This window comes from Corvus hawaiiensis, chromosome 1 (assembly GCF_020740725.1).
Source record: "Corvus hawaiiensis isolate bCorHaw1 chromosome 1, bCorHaw1.pri.cur, whole genome shotgun sequence".
Taxonomy (NCBI): domain Eukaryota; kingdom Metazoa; phylum Chordata; class Aves; order Passeriformes; family Corvidae; genus Corvus; species Corvus hawaiiensis.
The window spans coordinates 14,719,700-14,735,132 of record NC_063213.1 but is presented as its reverse complement, the minus strand read 5'-3'; the positions used below and the strand labels follow the sequence as shown (position 1 = coordinate 14,735,132).

Below are 15,433 nucleotides of genomic sequence, written 5' to 3'. Positions count from 1 at the left end.
TTTAGTTTATTGTGCTTTACATGACTAACACTTCCGTGAGGGTGGGGGTTGTTCCTGGGCTTACCCAGCCAGTTCCACTTCCTTGGGTTTTAGTGAACAGCAGTGATGACCCTTGTAACACTGCCCATGATGACATCCAATTCTTTCTGTAAATAATCGTAAACAAACATAAAATAAATAATTCTGAAAACAGATATTTAAACCATTGATCATTGTTGCTCAGCTGACCTGTATGTTAATATACTTAAGCACATATACAGTCATTAGTGGCATCAGTAAGTCTTAATTGCTATCATATTTGTAGAAGGGAACATATGTTAACAATCCCAGCCTGACCATCAAAGTCTAAATCAAACAAAGCTAATTAGTAGAAGAAGCAGTTCACCAAGAGAAACACCATGCAATTATAATTTCAAAGGGGCTAATCTGGAACACTCAGCCCACTGTGTACTTAACAGATCATGCCAAAGTACTGCATAATTCTGAAATTCATTGACCTGAGATGCAAGTGTCCCATGTTTATGTAATAAGCTCATTTACATTGGCAATAAAGTATTTTCTACACATCTAAAAAATTAAGAGACAGGATGAGTTGTTTCAGTTGTCTGACTATTTGATTTTATGCCAGCGGACCTGTCCTCCTGAGGTTATAAAGAAAATAAAATCTTGACAAGCTCTGAATTCCCATTGCCCAACATGAATTATTACTTAACAGCTCTCACAAAGTGACAGGACAGCCACGTTGCATCTTTCTGTTCAGCAGTGCAACAATCCAGATCAACGATTCCAACAGATGCAACGTAAATGATGACAGCACATTGTACCAGCAGCAGCTTACACAAGCCACTGTCCACCCAGTTCTGCCAAACTCTTAGAAGCAGCTCTGAGGAACCAAACTGGAGGTCTGATGTGCTGCCCAGCTGCACTGGACTAGGTCAGGGTGGCTCTACAGTAACAGCTGGGTGCTGGCTATTTAATCCTCGGTGTTGGGGTCCCTCCCCTGCCATGTGGTCCTGGGAGAGGGGCCCTGAGGGGGAGACACGGGGTTTCCCTGCCCTTGGTCACCTTTGTTCCCCATTGGTTGGTTTGGGTTCCCTGATAACGCCAAGGACCCTGGGGTCCCGTGACTGCAGAGTTCCTGAGCAGAGCCCCGGCCATGTGGCTGGAGAAATAAACATCTCTGAAACATCTACCACGAATCTGTCCATATATACTTCGTTTCCACGGGACTCCTGGTTTGAAATATACTTGTTGCAGTAATCCCCGCTGCGACACTCAGGACAAGCATGCTTCATGTATCACAAGTCTGGGAGACACTGAACTAGATATAACACACTATTAGATCTAAAAGATTAAATAAACTGAAAAACAAATTTTAAAAAGGGAATAAATGAAAAAAGAAAAAAAAAACCAAGAATCAAACCTAAATTAACTCTGAGGATGTGCCACACCTCTGCAGCATTTGCCATTGATTCTTTGCAAAACACCAGAAATGCATTTAGACAGCACCACCTGATTACACCTTATGATTTACAGCGCAAATTGCTGCCTGGGATGCGGAGAAAAGTTAGAAATGAGGTCATCACTCGTCCCCTACAGGAGACTGATGTTGGGCAATACACTGCTCCAAAGCCTTCACAAGCACAATGAAGGAAGAATTAGGAAGCACATGGATGTACACTCACTCCTTGGAAGTTAAAGGACAGCAAGTGAAAGTCTGAAGCTCCTCTTACACCGATTTTATCCAAGGAACAAGACACACTATAACCTATACAGATTTGTTCTTCAATCAATTAATTAATCCCATTTCAAAAAGCTGTCTCTCATCAATATACCTTCATGAAATCGCTGCCCTTTGTGAATCCCTGATACATGAGCCTCTGGCTCTCTGCAGCCCATTATCTTTAGCTCACTGGGACAAACACATGGGCTACGGTTAAGCTGTGTCATATAGGAAAACCTCTAAGGCAAATTCAGACAAAAAGTAAGAAGTTGCAAACCCCTGTCCTAATAAAAAAGACCTTTTATAAACCCTAAGCACATGCACTTTTCAAGTCCAAGACTTACCGAACTTTCTTCCCATTTTCTGTAATTTTTGTCACATTTAATAACCCATACTTTTCTTGACCCTGTAAGATAAGAGTAAGACATAAGAAATGTAAAAGAAAATCTGCTTCTATTAATATCACATCACAGAATTCAATCCCCCAAATAATTCATTTCTGGCAAAGAGCCATCTTTGCTCATGTTATAACTTCAAGAAACTGTCTTTAAGCATATTTAAATATTCAGAGATCAGCAAAATCAAAATTCCTCTGGGAAAGTACTTATGACCATTCAGAGGGTAAAAAGCTTTCCTTCATCAAGACCAAGGTTCTTTGGACAAGCCAAACTAAATAATTTGTGACAGTAGACAGTGAAAATTATGAACGTGAATTTATAATGATTTGTGTAATAGCACAGTAGTCCTTTAGTAAAAAAGGAGGCGACTGACAAAAAACCAGCCTAAATTTCCATACAAATTCTTCCAAGCAATTTTAACATAATTTCATATTTTAAATAAAACATGGTTGAAGTGCATAAAAATATTAACATATTCATGTTAAAAACAGAGGAGTGAAGCATTTCTTTGATGTCCTCTTTTTTTTCCTATCCCCACAGAAAATAGTAGAATTTTAAACTACTTAGTTATGTCTTGTTGATGAAAACCATCTATATTAGTATGCCTACAAAAAATTTTGGAGACCAGTCAGTGATTGGTGGGAACACTGCTGAACAAGAAGGCTGTTTGCAAGTTTCAAATACTTGGAGTGGATATTTCTACTTTCTGTATAAAAATAATAAACTACAGGAATGTTTGACAAAGCATTCTAGGATAAGAAGATTCACTTAAACCATCATCTTAAGATGAGGTATCAAATTCTACCATTTTCTCCTGTCACCCCAGCCTTGTCCTACCAGTCAGTGGTGCTAAAAGAACACTAAACTATTTTTTTTTCAATTCCTTTTCAGTAACAGCTTCTAACAGCTCCTAATTTATGAAATAAGCTATTAGTTGAAACAATCAACTAGGGAATGAATCCAAATTAGTTTTATCATTTAAAAAATGACCTCAATTCTAGATCCAATGAAAATAGAATATAAATCCTCTTCAGAATTTTCCTCTGAATCTCAAATTTAAATGGACCATAACTGCACAATAGCATTTTGAAGGAATTTTTTTTTGCTGGAATGCCATAGACAACACTCTTATCAGAGACATAGATCTGTTGTTCATGGACCTTAAAAATTTTACCTACATGTTTCAAGCCCAGCACAAAAAATACAGAAAAGACACATTATCAAGGACAAAGGTGTTTATCTGGTGGATCAGACATTACTTCAGTCCAATGGTAACTGTCTAATATCTTCACTGGGCTGGAATGCTTTCCCAAGTCAGTGACAGATGCATTATTTTCCAAAACTGGTATTTTCAATAGAAGAAATGAGTCCCTTTCCTCATCCACTCTCCAAAAAGCCAAATGAATTATCCCATTCTTTAGACTGTTTTATTTGCGATGCACACAGACCATGGACCAACCATTCTAACTGCACCCGTCTAACCCACCTTTGGCTTTAACAATGAGAACAAGACTGTCACCAACTTTCACAGTGACTGAGCAACCTGTGCTCACTTCCTGAAACAAATCATGGTTTTAATAAATTACTCACAGTGGAACCAGAGGGGATGCTCCAGAGAATTATTCAGAGAAAGTATCATACTGCCCTACTTAGCAGCAACACTAGGGGGTACTAACGGGAAAATTAATGGAATCAGGAAAAAGAAAAGGGAAGCAGTTCAAGGATCAAAATTGCCAAAAATTTACCAGCATTCTTTGGAATATTTAAATTCCAGGGGACAGCTAAAGAAAATACAGATGTTTTTTCTATTATCTAAATCAGGAGTGAGCTCTTCTGCAAAATACGATTTCAAAAATTTGAGATCTATTTAAAGAAATTAAATCACATGCAGCAGTAATTGCTTTAGTGTAAGGCTATCAGCTATGCTTGCTTAATAAAAAATACTTATTTTATTGTGAAAAACTGTTTGAAGTGTTGTAAGAATGGATTATCACGACTAAGCCAGAGAATTATTTCCCTGCACACAGAGTAAGAAAGGAACAGGACAAGTTGTGCCTTTAATGCCCTGATGTACCTACCAAGGGGCTGGTAAAATTGACCAAGTTACTTATTTCACTGCTACTGAAGTACAGTTCCAAAATACAAAAAAAAAAAAAAAAAAAAATTAAAATTTTTTTTTTAATCCATTTCCCACTGTTAAAAAAGAAATTATCACATTTAAAATACAAACTGAAATTTAAAAAGTCATTTAGCAGGCTTAGGTTTTTCTCACAGTAGTAGTTCTACTAAATCAAAAGGACAGTTTATTTATTCCAGGTCCCCCTATGTCTCTTTAAGAAGACTGAAACACAAGCCAGAATTAGAAATATCAAATGCTACAAACTATTACTGGCTACTAACAGTGAGGGATTCTGTGAAGGTGGGCAATTTGTTCCTGTTTTTACCTTTCAAGATGCTACGTGAGAAAATGTGACTGTTGGAGGAAGCAAACTGAGTTCTACATAATTTGGCACAATTTAGCCACAGTGAATTTTTAACTTAATCTAGTAAATTCCGTTTAAGCCAAAGACATTCAGAATTTTTTCCTGAAACCAGAGTTGGATGTAATACATTCCTTTTAAAATGCAAAGCCTTCAAACAGTTTTATCCTATTATTTTTCCCAACAAGAAGGCTTACCCTCAATTCTCTAATCATGAATAGCCCAGTTTCTACAACATCTACTTATCTATTTAAACACTTTGCATACTGACTGTGGCTTGATGCTTTGGTGAAGAAGGAGATGATTCATTTTCAGGAAAACTGGCCTTAGAAGCAGTTGATGATTCCTATAAAATTCAAATAGTCAATGTCAACAGATAATATTATCATCTTTCATACTTTTTTTTTTTAATGTAAAGACGCTTTCTCTCTTTCTTTATACACACTCATACATTAGAAAAGTACTTATTTTAAGCATTCATAATATTCTCAGACAGCTATATTCTAAACTTGCTTACTAAACAGTGCTCTTACAAGATTTACAGACAACACTCAAACTGGGTTAATTAGTACACAAGCATTTGAAAAAAAGATGTTAATACATGCTGCATCAGCTCCAAGCAAAGCCTTCATCCTTATTAAGGGGCAGATTTTTTGTATGACATTGCTATCAAATTATGAAGTATATTTAAAATAATAGTTTATTACAAGGTACCATATAATAAATACTAAGATTTTAAACAATACGTTTCTATGTGGTTAGTAAATACAAGATTAGCATTAAAAAAAGTAATATATGTAGAAAAAGATACACCAACTCTATTAATTTTTGTGAGGCATGATCATTAATTTCCTTACAATGAAACACTGAAAATGTCTAGAGATTTGGGGTTTTGTTTTGAACTGTTAACTACAGACCAAAATAAAATACTAAATCTTTGAAAACTAGAAAAATTGCCCATCTGGACGAAAAAAAAAGGCATGTGCATTTCCTCTGCAGTAATGATTGCTTTGCACAAACACATTGCCTGAAAATCTGGTGAAGAATTCCAAATGGAAGAAAAACATCACTTGCTCTCTGTTACTGTTAACACATTTCTCTCCCTCTCTCTTTTTAAATCCCTTGATAGCTCTCCTAAACCCAGTTTGCTTTTGCAGCATTACATAGCACTCTGCACACTTGTGCTTTAAAATCACTTGCAAATCTACCTAGAGAAGTGGCCCACTAGTTCTTTTAGTAGCATAATAACAGAGAACTTCAGCACTCATAAGTAGAACAGCCTAAATGTTCCATATTTTCAGATGTATGCAAAGAAAAAAAAAATTGTTCAAATTAAGAAAATCAACTGTCCTTCCCAGGAAGTCATTTTTTCCTATGCATATGAATTTTTTTAGCTGATGGCTATATCCAGATATTTGCCACAAACAATAAACTGTTAACCAGTATGTTTGGTATCATCAAGTTGTCATGAGCCATGGCAACCCATACTTTCACCCTGACACATTTCAAGTACTCTTCTGACTGGCTGTTTTTCATGCAATTGAGTTGCATTGTTTTTCCAGGAAAAAAAAACAAATAAAGAAAATAAAAAGAAAACAACTTCCCTAGGAGACAGCTAAAAAGAAAGCTTGGGGTTCATGTGCCCATCCAGACAAATACCAGTTGTTTTCCTTTCTGCTTCATTCTGAATTTGAGATAGCTTTCATACAGTAAAAGCAACGCTGGAACAATAAATCCAGTATTTGTGGTAATGAACCATTCCCTTTCCACATAGTAATATAAAGCAGAATATATTAACAGTGTGCCTGCTAGTGGTAATAAAACAGCTGCATTAATGCATTAAAAATTATTTGTCTTTCCACAAAACATTAGTTTACTGCACCACTACATGTTTTTAATTTTCTCAAGGCATTAATGTTGTGCTTCATATAAACTATTTTCTCCTTACCAATAAAAAACACATGCTCTCTACATGCTTGGAAACTGTTAAAGGAACTTTAGGCTGCTGACTTAAGACTTCACAAATGCAGTTCAAATAGAGTTCCTTTTGGTTATTACCCATAGCATTTGTGCACTTCCATGTTTGCTTCATTAGGTTTAAGTTCTTGATATATGAACACTGAGCCCTGAAGAAATGTAAACAGCTCCACTTATTCAATGTTCTACAAAAGCTTCTTCATTCAGTACAGCACTGCATAAAGTTCTTTCCAAAACAGCAGTAACTCTTATGCCAAAAAAAAAAAAAAATTAAGTCTTCCTTTAAAAGCGAAGCCAGAACTTCAGGCTATCTCCAACAAAATCATTCATACCTATGAAGCATAAACTGCACATGAGGCTAGAAGTGTCCACTCAGCTTTCATTTATCAGGGCTCCATCTACGCTTTGTCTCATGTGGTGCCACAACACACTGAGTACAGAAGGATGTGTGAGGCAGAGGAAGAGGAGGAGTGAGGGAAAAGGAGCAGCAGGGGGATCTCAGAATCGCTCGAGCTGAATTAATGCCGAGAGGTGCAAAGTCTCCAGCCAAGCACGGCCCAATGCCTCCTCAACACCACACATGATACATCCTAAACTGACAACTCAAAAGCTCAAGATCAAATCCAATAAATCCTGTTCTGAAGAGCTAAGTCAACTCATGAACAGCAAGTCCATTAAAATGGAAACAACAGGTCAAGCAAGTAATGTCCCGGGCAGCAGATCCATTGTCATTCCAACTACTGTGTTTGGTCCATTCAAGTTTGGTTTTGACATCTGTGATGTCACATGGCCACTCACAGGCTTTTCCTCAGTACTTTCAAATCTGCATTCATTTAACTTTTTTCTTGGAATTTTAGGAAAAGGGAGCTTACAATGCCATTTCCTGGTATTTCATTCTGAGAAGTTTGTGCTAAGACTTCAGCACTACCAAGTATTTCATTTTCTATGAATCTTGGGACAGACTGCAGAGAAGCTACAGAAACCAACATGTCATCACCTTACAGCACCCGATTCAGTTCCTCCCTGCTCAGCTCACGTCAGCTCTCCTCACCCACAGCCCAAACGGCCCAGCACAAAGCAGAAATGGCAGGAAAAAGGTCAAAACAGAGGGAGAGCAAGGGAGAGGCCCTGTCTCCTTGCTGGCGTATGCAGCATTTGTTACCGTACAGCCCAAAGAGACTAACATGAACATGCCCTAAGAGTGGGCAGAAAACAGCTTTTATTGTTACTGACTCGCAGCATTTTTCAGATTAAACACCAGCTCAGCTCTGGAGAGGATCAAAGCCAAGTGCTTCAGCACTTTCAGTACTGTCCTCTGCCCTTCAATAACAATATTACAACCCTGTTGTAACCACATACAGCTTTTCCCCTGAACTAACACTAGTTTAAATACTTCAAGGACAAGAAAAGAGCTACTATTCACAAAGTAACAGTAGTGAAGTTATTGAACAGCCCTTGGTTTTGCTGCATGTTATACACAATGATATAAGAGACAGTAAAAAAAAAGAAGTTTCAGAAATGCAGGCATAGTCATTTCTGGGACATTAAATATGTCACACGTCAGAAACAAGTGGCATTTCAGCATGCTGATAACTTGCTCCTACCTTGTCGTTGGTGTCCAGCACAATCGTGCTGTGCCTCCATTTTGTTAGAACTATTGGTTCCTGCAGCCTCCTGTCCAGACTCCTACTCTTTATTATATCTCTCTGCTGCTGTGGTGAAGCATTATACTAAAGAAAAGAAAAATAAAATTTTAAGTAGAATCTAATTCACGCAAACAAGACTTGGATATACCACTCATATGCCTAAACAGTGCAAACTTTCAGACTCCTGATGTCACCACCCAGGGGTGTGAAAACAGCCTTGGTTTTATTTTGCATTTAGTCTTCAGAATTGTCCTTTCTCCTGTAGTCCTCTGTGAAGCAGTAACTCAGACTGGCGTCTTGGGATAATACTCTCAATTGGCAGAGAGATGTTTGTTTTCTTCTGCAACAGATACTGCTGATTTTGCAACCCAACAGGGTACTGAGAACCACCAAGGAATTACAGTAAATACAGGATTCAAACATTCACTCTTCATATTGCACTGACAGTACTACAGCACCTGTCTAGCTCTTGCGTAAGAAAAAGAAAACCCAATTATCCTGCAGTAAGGCATTTAATTGCCTTTAACCCAAAGATTTGGGATGTCTAGGAGAGGAGACACAAGGGTGAGAACTTGCTTTTTCAGAATAAACACATCAAATTGCTAATAAAATAATTTTTTGGTGTGGAATGTACACACCACAAGCATGGGAGATAAATATTTAGCAGGAAATAATTTTAAGACTTAGCAGAGCTGTAACAACTACGGAGAGACCATATTTATCATAACATAGGTTTTCTAGTAACTCAAGAGCATGCAAACTCGCTGAGAAAATGTGAGGGTCATGAGAAGGACATGGCATTTAACTAGATCTCAGAATTGCAGCATACTTTACATTAATAGTGCTGCTATTTTACAGCATCACAATCAATATGTTATAAAAAACTCTAAAAATATTTCAAACCAAGTTTAATACTGAAAATACAAACAAGAAAAGACAACATCAATGTATGGGGGTTTTAAGTAATTTTTAAAAATCTCATTCTTTCTAGTCAGTATCAAAAGACTAAAATCTGCACATAGAAAGAAACTTAAGGCAGCATTTGTGGAGTCATGTAAAGCACTAGAATCCACTAGGTAGGAAATAACAAAGAAAAGTGAAGTGCCCCCTTTACCTGAGAAGGCTAAAGCAATAATCTCTGCAAGGACACCAAGTTCTACAGTTTTGCTACTGATTCTTGCTGTAACCTAAGAGCCTCAGGTGTTCAAAGACAGAATAACATATACCTGCACATACCAACAAAGCATAGCAAGGTTTAACCTAGACAACATAAATGCCAAATCTAACCAAAATTGCATAATACAGTTATATTTATTGCCCAAATAAGGAACCGGCCTTGCTACTGCCATGGCACTCATGATGCTTGAGGTAGCTTTGTATTTTACTATGAACTGAGTTAATGCTCCAATAAGATAACAGATGCTTAAAAGCTAAATAACTAGCATTCTGATACATTATTTTAATATGCACAAAACTAGTAAAACACTCCCAAGTGAATGGATCTTGCAGTGCAAGAATAAAATTTGGTAGTTCACATACAGACAGAAGCATATCAGCTGTCACTGCAGAAAGTCACTTCCGAGCCTGCACTGCTTTTGTACTGGCTTCAGCACATTTCCACTCACATGACAACTGCTTCCTTACAGCAGTGAGGTTTAAGCACCTCTCAGTTTGTCTCCTTGTTAAATCAAAAGCTGAGCCATGATACATGCTGAAAGGACCCTAGTACTGGCTTGCTTTGTTGTTACGGAAATATCCACTCTGACTGTGCTACTCCAACCCAAATCACGGCAGAAAGCTGAGCAACACGCAACAAAATTGCCTGCCAGTATTACAACTAAAATCTAAACAGTTTTCAGTGAAACTATGTCTAAATCACAAAGGCTGCAACAAACAGCATTCCTTGCAGCAGCTCTAACCCATTTAAGTGGGAGATTCAAACACAGTTCTTGCTATGAAACAGAACTGTTTGTTTCAGAAACAGATTTACACATCACTGACGCTGGTATACATTATTTATGGTAATCTTCCATGCACTTTCCATTTGAGTAACTCAAGGAATTGAATAAACAAGTATGTATTTTATAGTAATTTATCTTGAATTTAAGTACATTTTAGAAGTTAGGATATGGGCACAGGTCATCTATATTTAAACGGTGCCTTTGGTACTATCACAAGCCAACAGGAGTTAACTTCTCTAACAGAAAGCCCCACCTTGAAGGAGTAAGGAACTACAACATGAAATTCCAGTTTTAGTAAACATTTAACAAGAAAACAAAGCAACATTATATGGAGCTCATCAGCAAAGCTCTGCTAACAACTCAGGAACACTGAGCTCCATGCATCTTAACCAGCTTAAATAATTTGCATTGGTGATACAAACAGTGCTAATAAACTGACAAGTCTTTAAAGGGAACACTTGACATTTTTGCCCCATTTTCTCACAATAGAAACTTCAAGTAAATCTTTTTTTTCTCAGATGTCTATGAGGTTGTTTGTTTGTTTGTTTTATTCATTGTAAACAGTAAAACACACCGGGGAGAAGGGTGATGAGGAAATTAAAAGTTTTGTGCTTCTGGGCTCAAGACAAGTCTCCACTTTTAAAATAAATGAATTGGTCTGTGATCTCCAAAGAGAAACAGAGGAAGACAGAGACACTGCTCCAGACTGCACATTGTCCAGTAGAACTCACCACCCTCTAGGCCAGGTAAAGTCCACTGGCTAGGGGAGAGGTGGCCAGAGATGGAAGCCTTACCTGGTTGGATGACACCACCCTGCAACTTTTTGCTCTGCCCCCACCCAATCTTAGGTCAAAAAGCCTTGCAGAACAGCTTCAGGTCCGATTCTCTTTCTGACACTCTACAGGACTCCTGCCTGCGGAGGAGCTGCTGTCCCTCCTCCTGCATTTGCAGTATTTACCATTGTTTACCAGAAACTAGGTTGGGCTTGCCTTCCCTCACACAAAATCTTGTTTTTACATAACCATAAGCAGGCTTTCTATGCCTAAGACTTGGTGTAATCTTGAAGACAGAGATCAGGCAAGGGCTGTCCACTGCAATAAATCTGACTCATTCAAGATGACACACTGCCTTGGTGGGACAACCCCTGCTACACCATGTGCCTTGACAGCATCTTCTTAGGGTGCTATGTTATTTTTCTAACTCTAAAGCATTTTAAAATGTAGCACACAACTCCAAATTTACACACTACTGCTCCTTGAAAATCCTCCACAAATTCAAATTTGTCCCATTACATCAACCCCTCTGGCACATCACCTCAGCTTGTTCCCCATTTCATTGGGAGCATCTCCTATCACACAGGGGGCACATGAGCAAATTGTTCATTCTCTGACTGCACACACCAAGCAAAGCAGGGATTCTTTTGTAACAGCTCTTCCTGTAGGTTAAGGACACCAGTGGTGTAAATTTAGGTCACACAGTATTCTTTTCATTGCTGAATTTGTTCAGTACCTTCTCCAGCTACTTAAAGGCTTTCTTTGTCTCAGTATAAAATTTTCTAACCTTCTCAACTGGCTGAGTGATTTCTATTTAATTTTAAGCTGATACATGGCATGGCTCAAGGCTCTGTCCTAGCCTAATTGTGGCTGAAACAAATGCAACACCTCCAAGTTATTTGTAGCAGTTGTCCCCATTCTTACAGAGATGACACAGATCTGTCAGCTTTAAGAAACAGAAAAAAGATTCTTCTTGGTTTGTGTTAGCAACATCCTCAGCCAGATGAAGGAACAGGGGGGGCGAAAGGGAGAAATGACTGGGAAGCAGCCAATTGAAAGTTGGTGAAGACCTGAAGTGAAGCATTTTACCTTACTGCAATCAAAGATCAAAAGAGCAGCATTTAAAAAACACTGTGCTATACTACTACCCTTTAGCACCTCATATATGTTATTTGCAGTTGTCCCAATAGACTGTCTGAAATAGAATAATCTTCTTTAAAAAAATTAAAGCTGCCTCAGAACAAAACGACTTTCTAGTGTTCCACCTGTCCTTGGTTTTGAATAAACTTTTTTGAGGTTGTGACAAATGTAACACCTATGTTACAGCTTTTGTTTTTCTTATCAACTAAATCAGTAACGCATTTTTCTTAAACCTCCATAAATAAATAAATAAGGATTATTTTTGTCCTTTTAAGGGACTTCATTCCCTTCCTTTCCCCAGGGAATGATGATTCCTCTGCCACAGAATGTCAGGGTGGCAGAAGTTGGAGGCATCAGCCTCACTGAAGGAACAGAACCCAGGCAGAATGAGGAGACCATTGGCACAAGCCGCTCTAGCTCAAATGTACCAGTTACTGAAAGACACCTCTGGATAGCATATTTTGTTCATTTTGCTGTTTTGGACATCCACTGCTTCTCCTTTTAATCCTCAGGGTCACCAAGACCGCTCATCTTTGATGAGCGGCCCTAAGCTCTTGCTGATTGCCACAGGTCCTGTTGTATGCCCAAGCAAAAGCTGGGGGGAAGTGGGAGCCACTAAACCCCAGGACAAATGAGGAAGATGAGACCAGGCTTTGTGAGTAGAAATACACAAAGAGAAAGGGGAAAAAATCTGACTGCCTTCTCATACTTAACTCGGGTTTGTTGTATCACTTTTGTTAGTAAAAACCACCTGGATCCTTGCACCACCTGAGGCTGTCTCAACTTTCGCCAGCCAATCCCAAATTTTAGGACAAGAATGTGAAGCTGGTTCACTATTGCTAACGAAACTGCCTAGTGCATTGACTTGCAGTAGACTCAAATGCCAACACACAGGGTAACCTCAAATCCAGCAGCACAGCTCAGAACAAGACAAATTTATCATAAGACAACCAAGCTTTATTTACGTGTTCTCCTATTTATTTTCTTTCACTATTTGATTGCATGATATATTCCTGACATTACCCGCACCCTGTTTTACTGTCATTTTTTCAGCTATCATGCTCTGTCTGACAGTTTTCAGGTCTCCAGCAAGAAAACCATTCACCAAGTATCAGAACTGAGGCCCCCATGCTGGCAGTGCACAGAGTGAATTAACAGACTGCTGGTCCAGTAACACTGCCAAAAATGAAGGTCCTCCAGCTACTGCTTCCTCTGTGGATACAGCAAGGAGAGTTTATGCTGCAGGAACTTGTGAGAAGAACACATGCAATTGCAATATCACAGTCTGTAAATATTAACACTAAAACTGAGTTCACTCCAGAGGGCTATAGTACACACATTTTCTTCTAAAGGTTACTCTTCAATGAGTGAGCTCGCTCAGAGGAAGGCCAAGCATCATGCTCTTATGCCAGGTATTGGACTAGGATGCATTTTGAAAATCAGAGAGATTTTTAATTTCTACTTTTTATTAGGTTGTCCTTTTTAACTCCCCTCTAATCTATTTATTTCAATATTTATTAGATAGCTTTCCCACCCTTTTTTTTGGTCATTTTGATAGGTTAACTTTTTTTAAAACTTCAGAAATTATAGAGTTATCACTCCTGAGATGAATTTAATTCCCTTCACCCTTAATACAGATTTCTCATTTGCTTAAGCCATAAAACTCCTATTAGAAAACTAGGTTTCTGGAGTAGGGTTGTAGCCCTCCTTAACCTACAGAGGAAATAAACGTATTTCATTATAGTGATCTAACTTTTAATTGCTGGTTTGTTGGGGTTTTTTGTTGTTTGATTGTTTTGTTGGGGTTTTTTTTTTTTAATAATTGGCAAGAACCAAAACCTGAATACAGTAGAATGCTGCAGATCAGAAATCTCAGTCTTCTGCAAGATCTAGTAGAAACTATGATTAAAATATTATTATCCATTTTAAAGATTAATTCAGTATGTGCTTCTCTTCCACTGCAGAAAGCTGGGTCACACTCATCATGAGCCTTAATAGACTTTTCAGCAGTTGTCAAAGCTACTCCAACTGAAACATCATTTTTAGCCAGAGGCATCCAGCTATTCCTAGATGTTATTTAAATTCACATGACTGGAGGGGTTTCTGTGAGACTGTCTAAAGTAATTTGTTTTGTAACTGCCCTCCCTTCCCAACATATACCCTCACAATTTTTAACACATATACAAGAACAGTGTGTTATTCCCAAGCATGTGAACATTTATAGTTAATTCCATTACTCAGAAGATTTTTAATGTCATAGTATTAGCTCAGCTAGTGTGCTATTTCCAGAAACCTCTGAACCATTTTTAGTTCTAATGAAATCCAGATTATTAAGAACTATCTAACAAAAGGATTCTCTTCTTTTTCTGGTTTAATAGCATTACATGACCATGCTATTCCATCACTATTTCACAAGATTTGGAACCCAATATTTTGCTAAATACACTGGAAAAAAAAAAAACCTAAGCAAGAGTAGGATTTTTCCTAGTATCTTACTTTTCATTTAAGCAAGTGTTACAATGCTGAGATCTTTCTATGGTTTTCTCTCACTACTCAAGAGAGTTTTCAGTATAGATTTTCTTTTTCAAAGAAGTTTTGTGGTCTGAGTGGTCTTTCTAATTTGTTTGTTTTAAGTACTTTTAAAGCTAGCTTCATCAAGATCTTTGAGAGACTAATCCTCAATCATGCTTAACTACTCACAAGCATAACATCTTCAAATATATAGCTACATAAACTACCTAAATCTTTTGTTGAAATATTTAATCTATTCCACAGAATTTTAAGTTAAAAGCCAAGGATTTCTGGAAATACAGAGACTCTTGGATCATGAATCTAAGAGTCAATTGCTCATTTTCTTCTGTGAACCTTGTAATTGCTGCCAGCCAAGATTGACTAGTTTCAAGAAAGAATTAAAAAGTACATTCTGCCCAAATGGATCATTAGAAATAATTTTTAAGGAAAATTTCTAACAGCAATATGTGATCACTTTTAAATAAACAAGAACTAAAACATATCAGATCACAAATTACACACCAAAGGCTATGTTTCATTTTGGAGGTGACTACTAATACAACAGAACTCAGATTTTGTTTAGAATCACTAGAATAACATGCACTATTAAACAAATATTGGAACCACTCCTTTATGCCTCCGGTAGCGGTTCTGGGTTACCTTTGTGACTTTTATTCTAATGTGATTAAAGGCAATTTGCTATTTAATTCAAATCCAAACTCAATCTATTTTTGTGAAACACAATTTCTTCCAAGTTAAAACTTTCAACACAGCAGAAGTTGTAGAATGAAGTACCCATGACATTATTCCCCAAAATTAATTTC

At 37.7% G+C, this 15,433-nt stretch overlaps 1 protein-coding gene across 10 annotated transcripts in view; it reads right to left on the bottom strand.

Annotated features, from left to right (window-relative positions):
* The window catches only part of ARHGAP12 (Rho GTPase activating protein 12), a 76,296-nt gene that overhangs the window by 20,042 nt on the left and 40,821 nt on the right, over positions 1-15,433 (bottom strand). For all 10 annotated transcript variants that reach the window (XM_048293715.1, XM_048293706.1, XM_048293639.1 and 7 more), the window contains 4 exons: positions 8,183-8,308; positions 4,873-4,947; positions 2,068-2,129; positions 65-146 (listed from right to left, as the gene is read on the bottom strand). In XM_048293715.1, the coding sequence (XP_048149672.1) occupies positions 65-146; positions 2,068-2,129; positions 4,873-4,947; positions 8,183-8,308 (345 nt within the window). The remainder of the gene's footprint in view (positions 1-64; positions 147-2,067; positions 2,130-4,872; positions 4,948-8,182; positions 8,309-15,433) is intronic.